The sequence below is a fragment of the Teleopsis dalmanni genome, chromosome 2 (genome assembly GCF_002237135.1).
Source record: "Teleopsis dalmanni isolate 2A chromosome 2, ASM223713v2, whole genome shotgun sequence".
Classification (NCBI taxonomy): domain Eukaryota; kingdom Metazoa; phylum Arthropoda; class Insecta; order Diptera; family Diopsidae; genus Teleopsis; species Teleopsis dalmanni.
The window spans coordinates 229,915,528-229,933,457 of record NC_051847.1 but is presented as its reverse complement, the minus strand read 5'-3'; the positions used below and the strand labels follow the sequence as shown (position 1 = coordinate 229,933,457).

The 17,930-nt window shown below is 25.2% G+C and overlaps 1 protein-coding gene across 37 annotated transcripts in view; it reads left to right on the top strand.

The window, feature by feature from the left end:
* The window catches only part of LOC119680541 (calcium-activated potassium channel slowpoke), a 71,431-nt gene that overhangs the window by 39,348 nt on the left and 14,153 nt on the right, over nt 1–17,930 (top strand). For 8 of the 37 annotated variants that reach the window (XM_038093403.1, XM_038093404.1, XM_038093405.1 and 5 more), the window contains exons 8-16: nt 399–509; nt 4,288–4,393; nt 7,703–7,855; nt 7,917–8,072; nt 10,246–10,358; nt 11,381–11,539; nt 11,798–11,874; nt 12,368–12,403; nt 15,916–15,987. In XM_038093403.1, coding sequence (XP_037949331.1) covers nt 399–509; nt 4,288–4,393; nt 7,703–7,855; nt 7,917–8,072; nt 10,246–10,358; nt 11,381–11,539; nt 11,798–11,874; nt 12,368–12,403; nt 15,916–15,987 — 983 coding nt within the window. Of the gene's footprint in view, nt 1–398; nt 510–2,027; nt 2,134–4,287; nt 4,394–7,702; nt 7,856–7,916; nt 8,073–8,339; nt 8,453–10,245; nt 10,359–11,380; nt 11,540–11,797; nt 11,875–12,367; nt 12,404–15,915; nt 15,988–17,774; nt 17,826–17,930 lie in introns of all 37 variants that reach the window. The other 29 variants (XM_038093401.1, XM_038093411.1, XM_038093399.1 and 26 more) reach the window with 14 other exon arrangements.

The window sequence follows — 17,930 nt, the reverse complement described above, 5'->3', positions numbered from 1 at the left end:
ATTTTTTATTGTATAAAATTTGCATTTTGCATTCATTATCCATTATACACAAATTATTACTTAAAACGCTTAAAAATAATTTTTCTTTTCCTTAATGTTTATACATAAATGTACTCATTTGCATTATATATATATATATATATATTTATATATTTTATTAATCGATGAAAATGTATTTTTTAAAAAACAATACAACTTGAAATGTTATTAAATCAAAGAAATTTTTTATCTTCACTTCCGCTACATATGAACAATAAATGAAATCGATTAATAAATGTGAACAACAAACAACAACAACAACACGAATTGATTGGAATCCATCCAATGTTATTCGATTGGCTATTGAAAAACTAATTGGTCTTCACTCTGCGCTCATCCTGCCGCTTCTGACGTACTAGACACATTGTGGTGTGCGGTCATATAACGTATGAGTCGGTATCGCATTTCCTCAAGGATTTCTTGCATGAGGACAGAGAAGATGTGGACGTGGAAGTTGTGTTTTTACATCGGTGAGCTTACATTCTTTTTATACTTGTCTATAATATAATCTATTTAAATGTCTTGTACGCTTGTATATATATTAATATATTATTAAGAAATACTAGAAACTACAATATATTTCAAATATGTAATTAAGTATGTTCACTTTTACAGTATATAGTTTTGTATGAATATTTCATTTTTTTTCTTATTTTATTAAAGAATTTATTAATTTTGGTCTAAGTGAATAACTAATATATTTTTCTGAATTATCCTGAATTATATTATGATACCATTTCCATTAATTATGTATACACTTTAATTTCAGAGTTCCCTATACAGGATGTGAATTAAATATATGATCAATTTAGTAATGTTTTAATAGTTCTGTTCCACAACCACTTAATTAGTTTACGTTTACATATAATGGAAATTTGATTTTTACTGTTATAACTTACATTAGTAAAACTGAGAAATAAGTCGAACAGTTTTTTGAGTGATTTTAATTTTATATAAAATTTTTAAAGGATAACTACTAATACATTGACATCTCTTAAAAAAAATTTTCGAGATAATTATATGCTATAGAAACACAAAAAGCATGGAACTATAGATTGGTGTGTATAAAAAAATTTCAGCTAAACCCAAAAAAAAAAGAATTAAACAAATTGCGAGCATGAGCATAGCCAAGGGAAGCAGCGATCCCTTGAAAGTATGCTTGGCTCAAGATTTTACACGTGTGAATAACCGCTCTTTCCGTATATGGTCTTGAGCGTGCTTATTTGAACTTCATTTAAGTGTAATAAGATTTTTTTTATATGGAAACATTTTCCCTTGCTCTCCATCCATACATCGCATGCAGACTATGATCACGATAACGAATATCTTCATTGGTTTGAAATTACAAAATATAGGTTCAGTTGGTATCTAATTCTTCGTATTTTCGTTATTTATATGCTACTACATTAGCCATGTCGTTATCATACGAAAAACTTTATTTCTACAGAAATCCACACAATTTCAACAAAATGGAATCAAATATCTGTTTGATTCCACGTCAAACAGATAAGCACCCCACTTATCTCATAAATAGAATAGAAAGTTGCATCAGCTCAACTTTTCCTGCTACCACTGAGTTGGGGTGATGATTGATACATGTAGCGAATTTAGGTTTTTTAACTACTTCGCTGGTCCATTACACATACACAATTGAAGTAGTTCATTCCACGCAAACCTTATTCATGTTTTAACCAATTGATAAAAAATAGAAATATATTTTTAACTAAAATTATGACAATAGTTTTAATTTTAAAATTATATTTTATGCGTACTAAGATAAAAACTTTTCAGCTTACTTAACAAATATTCCACATATTTTGCACTTTATAATTACATAAATATTTAAGTTTAAGTTTATTTATGCTAGTCAAGTATAGTACATTAATTGTATATAGTATAAATTGTCAATAAGCGCTAAAAAATCAATGTAAATTAAATACTGAAATTCATTAAAAATCGTTTGTACCGATGCGTCTTTGCACGTCTAGTAAGGAGCCTGATCTGGAGCTAGAAGGACTGCTGAAGCGCCACTATACGACAGTGGCGTTTTTTCAGGGCACCATGATGAATGCTGTAGACTTGGAACGAGTGAAGGTACAAAAACAAAATTACACTGAAATTAATCAAAAATCAAGAGTCAAAATTCCTCATATTAACTCGAACAACTTCTGACGCGGCAAACGTGATTCAAGCATTCGAAACAAATTTCATCAATAGTTAGAGAAAATTACAAGAAAAACTGAACGAGAATATTAATAAAAAAAATTATTGTATAAAAATTCAAAACAAAAACCAATTTTTTATTACAAGGCGAATTTAATATTATCGTTTGTGCCTATAATTTTTCTAATATTCAGTTTGAATTTTTAGTTCAACTCCATTGGCTCAAAATGATACACCTCATTTTAAAAGAATGTCCTGTCTTTGTTAATTATGTTTAATTACGGGTATTATCTACATTTTATTTTCTTGGACAAATTCTCAAACATTAACAATTATATAATTAAACTTTCTGCAATCAAAATGCAACTTAAGAAATAATCATTTATTTTTATCAATTATTAAAACTTTTTATTTAACTCTGCTTTCAGTTTAGTTATTATTTTTATTAAATGCTTTAATACCGGAATGACATTATTTTCCCCAAAGTATTTTATATTGTTTGAATAATTAAATCTTTTAAATTGTTGAAAGTTTTTTATTACTAAGTATATATAATTTACAGGCAAACGTTTACTATTTTCTATTTAAGCAGTAGTTCAAGTGTTAAAACTTTTTTACTATATTTTTTAATATGCGGTATTATATATTTCATATAAAAATATATTTTTGTATATTTTAGATAGTTTTCAACTTTTTAATATTTTTGTAGTTTTCTTTCAATAGCTAAATAAATAATTTTTTTTTTGTTATGAATAAAATGCTTTTCTTTCCTCTTAAAAATAAGTAATTGAAACTATATTTTGTATATACTTTTTACCAATTAAGCGAAAGTTGTGCACAATCTACGTCTATTTTGCATTCTCACATCGTTTAACTATTTTTCTAGATACTCATAAATATTAATTATGTAAATTATCTAAGAAATTAAACTTAAGTTACGATATTTATATAATATATTTAAAGCAAGCCGATGATAATGTATTCTTGTTCTTATGCATCCTTCTGACAATTCGGAGATAAATTTTTGTTGGTGTCGAGCAGCTCAAAACAAAAATTTTAGTCGACAATATATTGAAATCCTCTTGTGATAATTATATGAAAGTTTTCATATATTAAGATAATATTAAAATTTTTCAAAATGTGTTTAAATAAAACTCAAGATAATTTTTTAAACATTTTATAAATTCCCCATCCAATCATTGATATTCGTCGTGCTGTTGGCACATATTTTATACAGTAGTTTATATTTAATATATATCACAGTGTTGAATTGCTATTTTTTATTGCTCTCTATGTAATTGAAGGTGTTCCCTTCTTTTAATGTGCTTCTTCGTCACAATTTTAGTCATTTATGTTAATTTATATTTGTTCATAGTACTGTATATTTTAATAATAATTTAAAGTATGATTTATCAAAGAAAATAACAAAGTTACTGACACTACAATTGTGCATTCCCATAATTTATCCCTTGATACTTAATAGTAATGGCATTTTAAATATTAAAGTACATTCAAATGTATTATCTTGTATTACCTCTTTCACGTGAACAATACTTATTAGAACTACTATTGAAGGAAAATTCAAAAGATGAGTTTGATATCTTCGCTACATTCCAGTGGCAATTTAATAAAGTTTTCCTACAAATCAACGTCTTATACTGCATACGATTACCAACACATTAAACAAAACTTCTTTAACCTCGACAGTCTAGTGGATTGCAGCTAATTAAGCTGAACTATTTCTTCCATATATTATAATACTTAGTTTTAAATTTAGTTATAATCTTGCAAAGTTATAAAATCAATCGTAGGCTATACAAATTCAAATAAGTAGAATATTATACCTATTATAAAAATAATTTTCTTAATTTTATTTATTAGTACTCTATAATTAGGTATATTTAAATCAATGTATATAATCGAACAAATATTTAATTGTATATAGATATTTATTATATTAACTGTATACATGTACTTTACTTAAGTTCAACAAATTTGTGCAAAATTTGATTTTCCCGGTATACATCTTAACCACAATTTTTTCTATGAATACTATACGATACATTATTTTCCTAAATTTAAAAGTAAACCACCCGATTTGGAACTAGAAGGTTTATTCAAGCGCCATTTTACCACGGTGGAATTCTTCCAAGGCACTATTATGAATCCGATTGATCTACAAAGGGTTAAGGTAACAATTGTGTTTTTTTGTGATTACTTAATTGGTTAATTTTGTTGTTGTTGTTATCATTTAATATGATTTGTTGATAATTTTAACAAATAACATGTAAATTTATGTTTGATATTTTTATATTTTTGATTTATTATATTATCGGTGTATTTTTATCTAAATGTACTTATTAATCTTTTATTCTAATCTGTCTACATAACTTACTCATTACATACAGTAATCCTTTATGTAAACTAACTATCAAGCTGAACTTTATATTGTACCGTTAACTATATCCTGAAACACATATGTTAACAATGACATTAATAATAACAATTATATTCTTCTCTATAATACTACTTGATATATTATTATAACAACAACATGCTTACTTTTTCCGAATTATTTTCTTTAATATTCTAATAAAAATGCAACATATACAATTCAATAGAATATATTTAATAATGACGAAAATGTTTTCAAGCATCTAGCTACATAAAAGATATATTTTTATTTCCTTATTTTTAATTTGAAAAAAAATTATTACATGTACAAAAATATGTGTAGTCTTAACACGTACTTATAACTAAATGGATGCTTCCATTATCCGATTGTTTATTGGCTGAAAATGATTGGAGTGGTGTCATTTGATATGTTGAACATCATCCTATCACAAATAAGCATTATAAACCATATTCAATGTATTTTAAGTATGTAAATGTTATTGATGTAACTTTAAGTATATAATTTAAGCAATAAATCTCAAAATAAATAGTTTATGTGCAGTTGAAACACATTTTAAAATTCTATAACGATAAATGCTAGAACTCGTTATACTGATTGCCAATAAATTAGCTCACTTTAAATAGTTATTATCTTATTAAGTATTATGCTATTATTAGTTCGATAAACTATTGTTAATTTATATTAAATTTATGTAATTAAAATATAATTAACCACACTTGTTTTTGCCCATATGATTTAAATAATACATACATATATAATACATATATCCAAATATGATCAAATGATCAATATTACTGAACGAAAATATGTATATAATCGTATAAGCCAAGTGTGATTGGTCAGTTAGACATCTTTAATTTATAATGTATATGAAAATATACAGAATTGAAAGATTTAGGAAATTTAAAAAATTTCTTACCGCGAAATGTTCAAAATTTTTGTATTCAAAGAATTTTAAAAAGCAACAATAAGTATAAAATACTCATTTTAAATTAAATTTATGACTATTTTAATAAACATTTGATACAGTTTTAACTGGACATCAATTTTTAAAGTTTTCCAAACGGATTAATATCTTTTGTATGATAAAATAATATTTATAGTGAGAAATCATATTACCAATCCTAAAATCCTAAAAATTTAACATCAACATGCCCAGTAATACATGAATTTTTAAACAATTAGTGTGTTAGTATACATTAACGCTAACATAAATAGCACCTAAAAAGTGCAGCAATAAGTCGCATTTTTCACACAATATCCATACAAAATCTATACAAAATCCACAAAAAAAGATGTTAATGAGTTTAGGTAATAGTAGGTGTTAACATTTAAAAAAAAAAAATTGTTTTAAAAGTTCCAATTTTCATGTCTAGTTCTTGTTCAAATAAATAGAGAGGTGTATTGGATTTAAATATTACCCGTATTTTTGGTTATTTTAAATGTTTTGGAAAACTATATTATTATTATTATTATTATTAAATTCATGACTTCAATACTGATCTATATCAAAAGATGTTTTAAAATAATAATTAATATATATATATATATATGTAAAAGTACAAATATACTTAAAATATTTGTATGTTAATATAATTGTATTAAGTGCATGATATTTCAATAATTGCTTTGATTTTGCTATAAACTACAAATTTGCATGTATTTAATAGGAATATTATATTTTATTTTGTTGCGTTTACATTCATATATGTATTGTAGAATATATTTAAGCAATGACTAATACATGCTTTTTAATACCTAATATTGAAATTTTCTAACAATTCTTCATTAAAACTTATTTTAATGATATTCATTCAATATTACTTTTTCATCTGCTAGAAGAGAGTTCATGTCTTGAGGCTTGAGAAATTTATTTTGGTGATAATTTCAATAGATATTTTATAGTCGATTTTTTTTCGAAATAAAACTCAAGTACTAGAATGTAAGGCACATGGAAATAACCGAAATCGAGTAAAAATTCGTTATGATCAATACCCGTACTTGATAATTAATATCCTCTTTGTAGTTTTTACGTTATGAGTTCATTATGCACTGCAATCTTTTTCATATTAGTTTAGATCTCTTTTAAGATCTCTATAATGATCTCTGAAGTCTCTGATAGTGTATATAAAAATAAATTATTGATGACACATTATATTAATGAGTATTCAATAAATATATTGAATGAATCAATGTTAATAATGCGCTATGATTTGTGTTTTCTGTTTATGTTTATTGCTATGAACTTAAGTACTTAAATGATCAGAATTAGCATATATTAGTTATATATATATATTAGTTTTATAGTTAAGTACATATAAATAGAATACTTAAAAAAATTTTGAAAGTTCAGATATAATTCAAAACTTCATTCTTTAGGAATTCAATTAAATGTATCTACAATAAGATGTTTTTTCTATTGAATGTTTTTACTTGCATTAAATTTATGACTATATGTTAAACCTTTAAAAGGAAATTGCATGCAAATGCTTCTTTTTCTATTGTAACTTTGTTGATATGTAACAGTATTTTGCTTGGTGCTATCTTGCTTTTTTTCACAAACCGCTATTCTTTTATTTCGTGCCGTTATTCAATATTAATAGTTTATGATTAATTTTTTATTTTTTATTTGCTTTAAAATTATTCTATATAATTTTTCTAAGAAAACATTCTGAGCGAAATTTTTAAACATATTTCTGCCACTTGATTAAAAAAATTTCATGCTTTGAATTTTGCTTTCGAACCCCTTTTCGCCAATGTTGCATAATATCAGTTTCAATAATTGTTGAATTCATTATTCGTATAAATTAACTCAAATCTTATACTAAAAAAAATTGTTTTTCAATAATTATATAATTAAATTTAAATGTACAGTGTACACGCCAAAAATGAAATTAGAAGCAGAAGATACATTTAAACCACTATTCACTACATTCACTAACATATTTAAAAAATACATTTAATTACCTGAAACTTTGTTTGCTACAATAACACAAACGAAATCAAACCTGAATAAAACCTGAATAAAACTAGCTTACAGCAATTATATTTTTAATTACTAATCATTTTGTATCTACAATAAAGGTACATGAAGCTGATGCCTGTTTGGTGCTAGCTAATAAATATTGCCAAGATCCCGACGCTGAAGATGCTGCCAATATTATGAGAGTAATTTCAATCAAAAACTATAGCGACGATATACGTGTTATAATACAGCTTATGCAGTATCATAATAAGGTAATCTATCATTTCGACTAATATCAAAAAGGCTGCAGAAATTGTGTTCTGTTGCTTGCAGGCATATTTGCTAAACATTCCCTCGTGGGACTGGAAGCAGGGAGATGATGTGATTTGTTTGGCGGAACTGAAACTAGGATTTATTGCACAGAGCTGCTTAGCACCTGGGTTCTCAACGATGATGGCCAATTTATTTGCTATGCGTTCTTTTAAAACTGTAAGTTTAAATTACATTTTTATTTTAATAAAATATGTATTGCAAACAGCAGCTATACTATGAATAATAATACACTAAAGGCAATAATGAAACCTGGTCGTATTCAATATTAAGGAAAGTTAATGGTACAGACGATGACCGACACATCTAAGAATTTATAAAGATTTTAAAATTTCGATTTTCTTCATTTTTTATAATATCGTTTCATTGAACATTTTTTTAAAGAAATAAATGAAAATGCCAAAAAATTTCCCCTCACTTATATAGTCACCAGACATGCAGTCTTGGACAAATGATTATCTACGCGGTACTGGCATGGAAATGTATACCGAGACATTGAGTCCAACATTTATTGGAATACCATTTGCTCAGGCTACTGAGTAAGTTCGTCTCCAACTGTAAAGGACACGTTGTACACACATCAACATATAAACATAAATCTCACATATTCACACAAACACTTGCATACAAAAGCCGTAATGTTGAAATTACTGTTATTTTTGACTCTTGGTGTAACTATAATTTTTTCTTATTGGTGTAAATTTTCATTTGTCAGTTACAAAACCACACAATTACACTACAAGAGAAAAGTTTAATGTTCTTGCTAAAAAAAATATTAAATATAAATTTTTATTTGATTTTAATTTATTTGGAAAATTTTTCAATGTTAATTGTAACGTGCCTTCGATGTTGTAAAACAAAAATGTATGTTTTAATATTTAGATATGCAAAAATACACAAACTTCACTTTAACCTATAAATATTGACATAATAATAAAAAAATTAAAATTCAGTATAATACTCTTATAGTACTCTTATAATAATTTATAATATAAAAATTGTGCTACGTTACATACGTACAATTCTTTTTTATATTGTTTTGAAACAAAGACAAAGTAATACCGAACACTAAAGTGCTAATCAAAAGGAATAAGTACGACTGACATATCCTTCGTTATTTCAAATATTACGTATTTTTAATCTGTACTTATATTTTGAACATTTTCCTACATTCTATTCTATTCTATTTCTGTACACTACGGCTGCTGAGAGAATGTTACTTTTTCTACTGTACATATAAAGGAAGAAAACAACTTATTCGTGTTATCGTTGTTAATTTTATTATTGTTGTTATTTTGAGGTTTAACACTCTATATTGCGATATTTTCGGTTTCAAACATGCCTAGGCATTAAAATTTCGAAATGCCAGAAAGACTATATATATTCCTATATATAGGAATATATATTTTCTATTAGAGATATTTTAGAGGCAGCACTTATTTAACTTTAGCAAATTTAAAGGACCTCTAGTCATTTTGATTCAATTTTATTATTTATATTTATCTTTTTAATTTAATTTTTCACACAAATAAAAAAATTTCTGTTATTGACTTAGCACAATATTAATTTAACTGATATAACATATTTGGTTTATGCGACTCCAAGACTATGAAAAAAGGATAAAAATATTCCAGGTGTTCTGAAAAATTTCATTTCTGATTTCTGAATTTCAACACTGATTATTTTGTTTGAATTATAAAATATTACATATGTTTTAAAAAAAGTTTATGATTCTTTTCAGACACTGATTGTGTCAGTGACCTCACTCGTTCAATAGTAGACAATTTAATCAGTTTAATCAATTTAATAAGGCAAACATTAAAAAATAATCTCTTACAAAACACCACACAAAACATTTCTCACAATTCATTTCACATATCAACGTGTTAAATATTAGGCAATTGTTAAGTTAAAAGCTAAAAATGTAATTTTTGCTTTTGAGATATTTAAAGTTTATTTGAAATGATTTTTATGCTTTTAAAACTTCAATTCGGTTTTATAATTTATTTATTTTTTTTAATACCAAAGTTTTGTATGTTTGGAGGCTTTAAATTGATTGCTAGGGGACAAATGTAAAAATACTCCAGTAATATGCTCGCCATCCTTAAGCTTGAATATTAGTAATAAATTTATATAAGTAAATGAGTTTTAAGCCATTAAAAATATGTAAAAACTTGTATATACCTTCATGTATCAGGTTTTCTCACACAAATTCTTAAATATAAATTATATACAATTATTAAAATAAAAACAAATGTTAAAGAAAAACATTGTTGAAAATCGAAATTAATACTTAATTCAAAACACAATCGAACTCATTTTTAACTTTCAGTCACCAGATACTCAGGCCTGGCAAAATGATTATCTTCAAGGTACAGGGTGTGAGATGTACACTGAAACCCTTTCACCTTCATTTACCGGCATGACATTCCCACAAGCCAGCGAGTAAGACCCTCAGAGGACTTGAATTTTAATTTAAATATTAAACAAATTAACTAATACAATTTTAAAAACTTACTAGCAATTTTTTATAATTTAATCAACATACTATAAATAAAAATGCATCTGAACCTTTCCGTGTATAGAACTGTAAAAATGCATCCTATCTATATAACATTATAACAATTTGAGCATTAAATGGCATGAATATAACAATTCTTGCATCTTTAAACATTTCCTAATGTAATAGATTTTTATTAATAACACACAAAAACCTAAAATCCGATTAACGATATCCAAAATAAAAACTTTTCTGCTCTTTTCATTGCCCTAAGTCAACCTCACACAAAATCATATCCTTGCATATACAATTTTTCTTCATTACAAGATGAATAACCGCATTTCACCACACTGAAATAATTACTTTTTGTAGAAAATTCGCACAATTTCTCACCCACAAAAACCAGAAGACAACTGTTTACTAATCTATAAATATACATTTTGTACTAGATGAGTTGTACACCACATCATCTCCCGTTGTAAAAACTATTGCATGTTCCGAAATATATATTTTAAAGGAATCTTACACAATTTTTTTTAAAGAAAGTTAATCATTTTTACATTTAGAAAAACATAAAAAGCAAAACAAAGTTTGCAGTTGTGAATTGTAAATGATAACTCAATGTAGTCCGTAGAGTTAGTGGAAACACCTTGTATTGTTGGCATGCATATTCTACATGGTTTTGTTCCTGCAAAATTACTTGTATAATCATCGATTTTAATTTGCATGTTTATTTAAAACTTTTATTAATGAATTTCAAAAAGAATACACAGTTTTTGCTGCTTTGAATATTTTGAACTTAGCACAGTTGCATGTAATACGCTTCGTTTATATATATATTTTTTTTTTAATTAAATAATAGCTAAACAAACTTCAAAATGTTATTTTACAAAAATTTATTTATTCATATAAAACGATATTAAGTTTAACACACATCTATTTTACCTGCCAACTATGGTATGCTTAGGCTATGTTTTTCCAAACTGAAGTTGCTTCTTTTGGCGATTGAAATCAAAGGAGCCGAAGATGGCGGCGATAGTAAAATTTCGATTAACCCACGAGGTGCTAAAATTCAAGCGAATACACAAGGATTCTTTATAGCACAGAGCGCAGATGAAGTGAAACGGTGAGTAATATTTACTGTATTCGATTCGCCAATCCTTTACAGGCTTCCTAATAAGGCTAAGGCAGAATGTTAACTTTTAAGTAGTTCGTTTAGTAAAGATAAAATTTGTCTTACCCACATAGTTCACAAATCGAATGCTTCAATTATTATTTAGTTACAATACTTATTTATGTTTGCTTTTACTACTTTTAAGAGCATTTTAGGTACATTAATAATATAATTTATATAAATTATAACATTTTATTATTTATTTTGCAGTGCTTGGTTTTATTGCAAAGCGTGTCATGAAGATATCAAAGATGAAACACTTATTAAGAAATGCAAATGCAAAAACTGTAAGTAAATTGTTTTAATTACATTTAAACCGAATATTTAAAACTTTTTTAAATTAATTATTGATTTCGTATTTTCTTTATCCAATTTAAAAATTATAAAAATAATTAATAGATAAGTTAAGTTTAGGTATGCATAAATAATATAACAAATAAAAAGTATAGGTATTCTGTAGTGTTAAGAATTTGTTTAAATTAACAGTTTGTAACAACAAAAGTATTTTAACATACATATATATATAATTTCTTATTAAATTGTTTTTTCTAAATATTTTTATTGTTTACCTACACCATTTTGGCGTGGCCTTTACTCTACGTACTCGTATCTCTACCTACAAATTGTAACTACCTTAAACTATCAAATACAAAATTTTCAACATTTTAACATTTAATATATATATATATATGAATGTATTAAATATTACATAACCGATATGAATGATCAATAAAAAAATAATCCAAATTTTATTTAACTAAACAATTTTCTGTCAAACAGTGGCAGTTCAGCCAAGGAATAAATTTGACGATTTAGGTAAATGATAACAAACAAACACTAAAAATTATTAATTAACAGAAACAAATCATTTAAAACTAATAATATAAATAAATTTTGTTCTTATGTGTATTTTGTACCCCTCCCTTTCTTCCTTTGCATATCACGTTTGTTTCGTTAGTTTTGTTTAATAAAAAAACTTTCCTCTTCCCACACCAGAACCATGTTATCAAGCTTCACTGTTATCAAAGCTGTGAAGCATTTTTGGTTTTTTATTTTGCAGTCTTTAACAACAATATTTTCTTACCTTTAAAATAATTTTTATAAAAAAATATATACAAAAACCTAAATTGCAATTTAGTTTGATATTTAAAAGCGAACGTTTCAAGTTTTTAACGTTTTAATACAATATGTTGCGTTTCCATTTCCGTTTCAGTTTCAGTTTTCGTTTTAGTTTCAGTTTTCGTTTTGATTCGTAATTCAGTTGACGATTTTTTTTCGTTGAGTAAGCCGTGTTTAAATATTCCATTAACAACTTTTCAATAACTTTGTTCTTTAATTACTAATTTTTTAATTGAATAGTACAACAAAAATTAAAATTACTGATGATTGGTTAAAAATTATATTGTATATTATTTTAAATTAGTTACATTTATTTCAAATAGTAAATGACAATAATCTCTGGTTCCCTCTCATCCTGTGCAAACGTACTTTATTCAATTGAACTGATTTTATCTGATTTTATATAAAATTTTTTATTTATTTAAAAACAATACTTGATCTCTTTTTGAAGAGAAGTTCTTCCTGGTGGCTTAATATTAAGTTAATTTTGTAAATATGTTTGTGCGATATGCAACCCAAACCCTTTTATATATACAATAATGTTAAATTATAATTTTAAATTTAATTTGAATATTTAAACAAATAAAATAATTAATTTTTTAATATTTCTATTATTATATATAAATCTATGTTATTTATATTAGTGCCACAAATAATTACAAGAGCACATTCAGAACTAACTCTTCTTTTTGAACTTCCTATTAAGCCTTCAAAGTCATAACTAACATAAATTTGACAATTTGTTTTTAATCTGTTATTTACTTTTGTATACATATATGCACTTATTAATTTATTATACTTATTAATAAATTATTTTACAATTGTCAAGTTTATGATAAGCGTTAAACTACTTCCAAAAATTGGTTCCGGCCAATATTTTTACAGTATGTAATGAAGCCTGCGTTACTTTTTGATATGATATTTTAATATTTATATATTCAAATAATTTCACTTAATTTACACTTATCTAAAAAAACGATACAATTAATTAAATTTGTTACGTATTTAAAGGCTAAACCGGTGATTTATTAATTCAATTTTTTTTATCTTGCAACACAATTGGCTTAAACATTTTATGTAATATTATTTTTTACACTATCTTGTCGCGAAAAGTTCAAAACTAAAATTAATTGATTTTCATTTTGTCTTTTAATATATATTTTATACGTTATATCCTATGAAGAAATAAACATGATTGTAGAAAAACATTCCAGTTTCAGTTTTTTTTGCTGTCACAAATATTTTTATCTAAAATTCTGATAAAAATAGATGTTTAGCACTCCCGATACTATATTTAACCTTTTAATTTTGTTGAAATATGTTTCTAATGTTTCCATGTTGAAACATAATGACAGCTAAGTCAGGATTTAAAGGAGACGAGACATTTACATAAAACTTGCATCTACTTGCATCAAGATGGATAAATCGATAAGATGAAGTATTGAACTGTGCTCCTATTATCCACTAACTGCTTTGAACGAATTCATTTACTTATTTTTTTATAATATTAACTAGACTTGTAGTACACGTGCTATGCTGATAATCATTGGTCACAGGATAAGGGCTTTTCTCTATATATTCCCTAATATATAAAAAATATTTAAATTCCTTTCTGAACTTGCATTGTACGCACTTTAGGAATGTTTGACTTTTTTGACAGTACCATAAACCGTATTTGACCGTTAACAAGTAATTAGAAGTGATCGCATTATAAACATATAATTCGAAGCTAATCGAGGCACCAAAAAATATTTAAACTTTAATTTTAGTACTGAACTTTTTACTGAACTTAGTTATTCGTATTATAAAATAAATCACAAATTTTTTAAAATTTATTAAATTCAAAATAGAAATTACTTAAAAATGCACTTCGAATCTTGCTAAAAATGATTTTTCTTACAATCAAATTCTTTTTTTCCATTTATAAAATAAGTGCATGTGAGAGCACAAATTTATATTAGAAATATTTTCAGTTTCAATGATAAATTTTCACGATCTAATTTATTTATAAACATTTACATATAACAGTTTTAGGCCATATAATATAAAGCTGATAATTATTTAATTTATTATATGCAATTTATGTATTACACAATATAAGAATATAAAAATCGTATGCCAAATAATTTTTCGTATTATTGAATATATATAATAACATATAACATATATAATATACATAATATATTTAATAATTTTTTTTACAATATTAAAACATGTTACACAGTTTATCTGAATATATATGTTAAATATGTTCAAGAAGAGTTTCAGCGTGTTAAGGCACTTGAGGAATTTTATAACCTGCTCTTAGTTGTTTTGAAATTTACCTAATCTATCTTTTGTAAATATGTTTTGTTACTATGTAGTGACTTTATACGTATTTGAAATTAATTTTAGAGCCCAAAATGAAAATAAATCGTTATCATAGCCTCATTTGTAAATAAATTTAGGCAAAAAATAATATCAACAATAATATATAGATTTAATACAATTAGTTTCGTTCTGAAATGATTTGAAAGTTACTAAGAGATTACTGTTAGATTACTGATATATTACTGATAGTGTAATGATTTCGAAGAAATATAAAATTATTAAGTATTGTATTATCACACTCGATTAGTTTACGGTTACTTTTACATTACTCGTCAGGTAATGGTAGTGTATAAATATTGAAATTATATATAAAATCAATCACATATACGCGCATTTGCATTGGAAGCACCGACGTTGCAGCTTATAATAAATAAAAAAGGCTGTATATAATTGCATATATATTAACAACTGGAGTTCGAAATATGATATACAAATATACATTCATAAAAATATATAATATAATTGTAGTGTAATATGTAAATATGAATAATAATAATATAAAATATAATTCGTAAAATGAAATGTATTTGAAGCTTTTGTTACGGATATGAAATATGCGGATATGAAATATTTATATAAATCAAGTGTGAATTTGGAAAATGAGTACGAAAACCAAAACTTGAGAAGTAGTGTATAAGAATGGCTTAACCGTAATGTAACCACATATTCACATATTGTGTCTAAATGTAACTATATATTGTTTGTTCTGTAAGTAACTGACTAAAATGTTGAACTATTTTAGAAACGTTTTTATTACATTACTAAACCAATTAACATAATATTTAAAAAACCACTGACACCAAACCAAATTCGATTAAGCATAAAACCGAATCTTACAGATGTGGGCATGATTATGATGCAGACTGGAATGGTGAATCAAGGCATAACCTCAGTCATTAACGAAATGGAGGGTACGGCTTATATTTAAAGCAAATCATCTTTTTTATCAAAGATGTTTTGTATGAAAATCATTTGGAAAACTGTAAACTTTATAAACTAAAACTTAAAAAAGCAAGCAAAATTTCTATTCTTTTAAATGCAAATTACTTTTATTTGTTGCTGCTAAAATTTTTATTAATTTTTTGCTAACAAAAATCCTAAAACTAAGTCAATCAGTAATATAAATCAGTATAAAACGAATTATTAATTTAAATATACCCTACCACACAAACAGACTATATATTGCAACGTACATATACAAGTATATGTACTTTGATGGAGTATCTGAGTTTCCTGTGCAATCTCTATGTTCAGCGGTTAACATAGAAATCGCTGTGAAATGAGCTCTCTCATCATAAATAAAAAGTAGCAAATGCTAACGCAAATGTAGTTAATAAGTTTAATAAGTTGGTCTTTAAACCTTAATAATATTGGATTTGCTTCCACATTAACAGTACAATCAGTCTTACATGAATTATACCCCGCCATCCTTTAAATATACTCATATAATAAAAAATATCCGAATTTTTACTTACTAATTATATTTTATAAAAATAAGTAATTAGTACATAATATGTAGAGTTTGTATTTATCATTTCCTTTTGATTTTAGTTTAGTTTGACATGTTTGAGTTTATAACATGAACATATAAATATAAATAAATATATTTTACGATTTAATACTACATTATGAAGCGCTAGTGATGTATAATAATTCTCCTGGGGTGTTATAAAGTCAGATAAGAATAATATGCTTAGTGTTTTGTATATTTTTTTCTATTTATATACTATCTTTTAATGGTTCTGGGTTCTACTTGATTCTACTTGGTATTAAGCTTAGATTAAAACTTCTTACTATTTTAAATGTCAAATGGAAAATAGATTTTATTAAGTTACTGAAATACTCCTGAAATACCATTACTCATAAAAAAAGTCGTTAAGAATAGATACTAGTGGTACAAATATGAGTTTTGTATATATAAAATGCATTTACATCATTGGAACACATTTGGTCCAGAGTCAAAAATCATTCTTTTCACAAAACCGAGAAGTTATAAAAATGTGTCATTTCAACGAATTTAGAAGATTATTTTCAGACAGTATGGTCTCTCTCCAAGAGTTCTACGTTATTTATGATCACTACACTCTGTATATAATTTCAAATTCTTTATATAAATTCAGATGTGATATAGGAATATAAATAAGTATCAAAAATCTGTGATTTATAAGTATTCATTAATAGACATAAAAGTACTGTTTCATAGCATATTAAATATTATTTACACGCATAATGCATACATTCTATAAAATAATAATACATACATCATTAAAAATTAGGCTAAATTAATTAATTAATTCGAGTATAAATGAAATTCATTAAATTTGTATTTATAAATAGAAACAAAGTAATTATTGTAGTGTAAATTTAGTTATGGAAATTGTGAAATATTGTATACGTAATTCTCATCAATACATTTAATCATTAACTTTGTAAAAATCTTGACTGGTTCAAAGATTATTAAAAGCAAATTTATTTTAACTAACATGAAAAATTTTTATGAGAATCATATGTAAATCTAAGTTGGTTTAATTTATTTTTTTATAATTTCACTTAGTTTAAGTATATAAATAAATAATTTTAATTTCATTCTTATTCTATAGAATTTTTTTTAAATTATGATGAAAATATTATCATTAATTTCATTAACCTTTTTCACACAATCCTTAAAAATTTATTTGTTTCGTATTGACAAAAACAGTGGCTACCTTCAGGAAAGGTGTCCGAGCCGTACAAATGGTAGGACGTGCAAGTAGGTATAAATTCCAAATACAAAAAAAAACAATTTTTAAATAAAAAAACAAATGCTTATAAAGCAAGTTGGTTCAGAGAACAAAAACAACTAAAAATGCTGTAA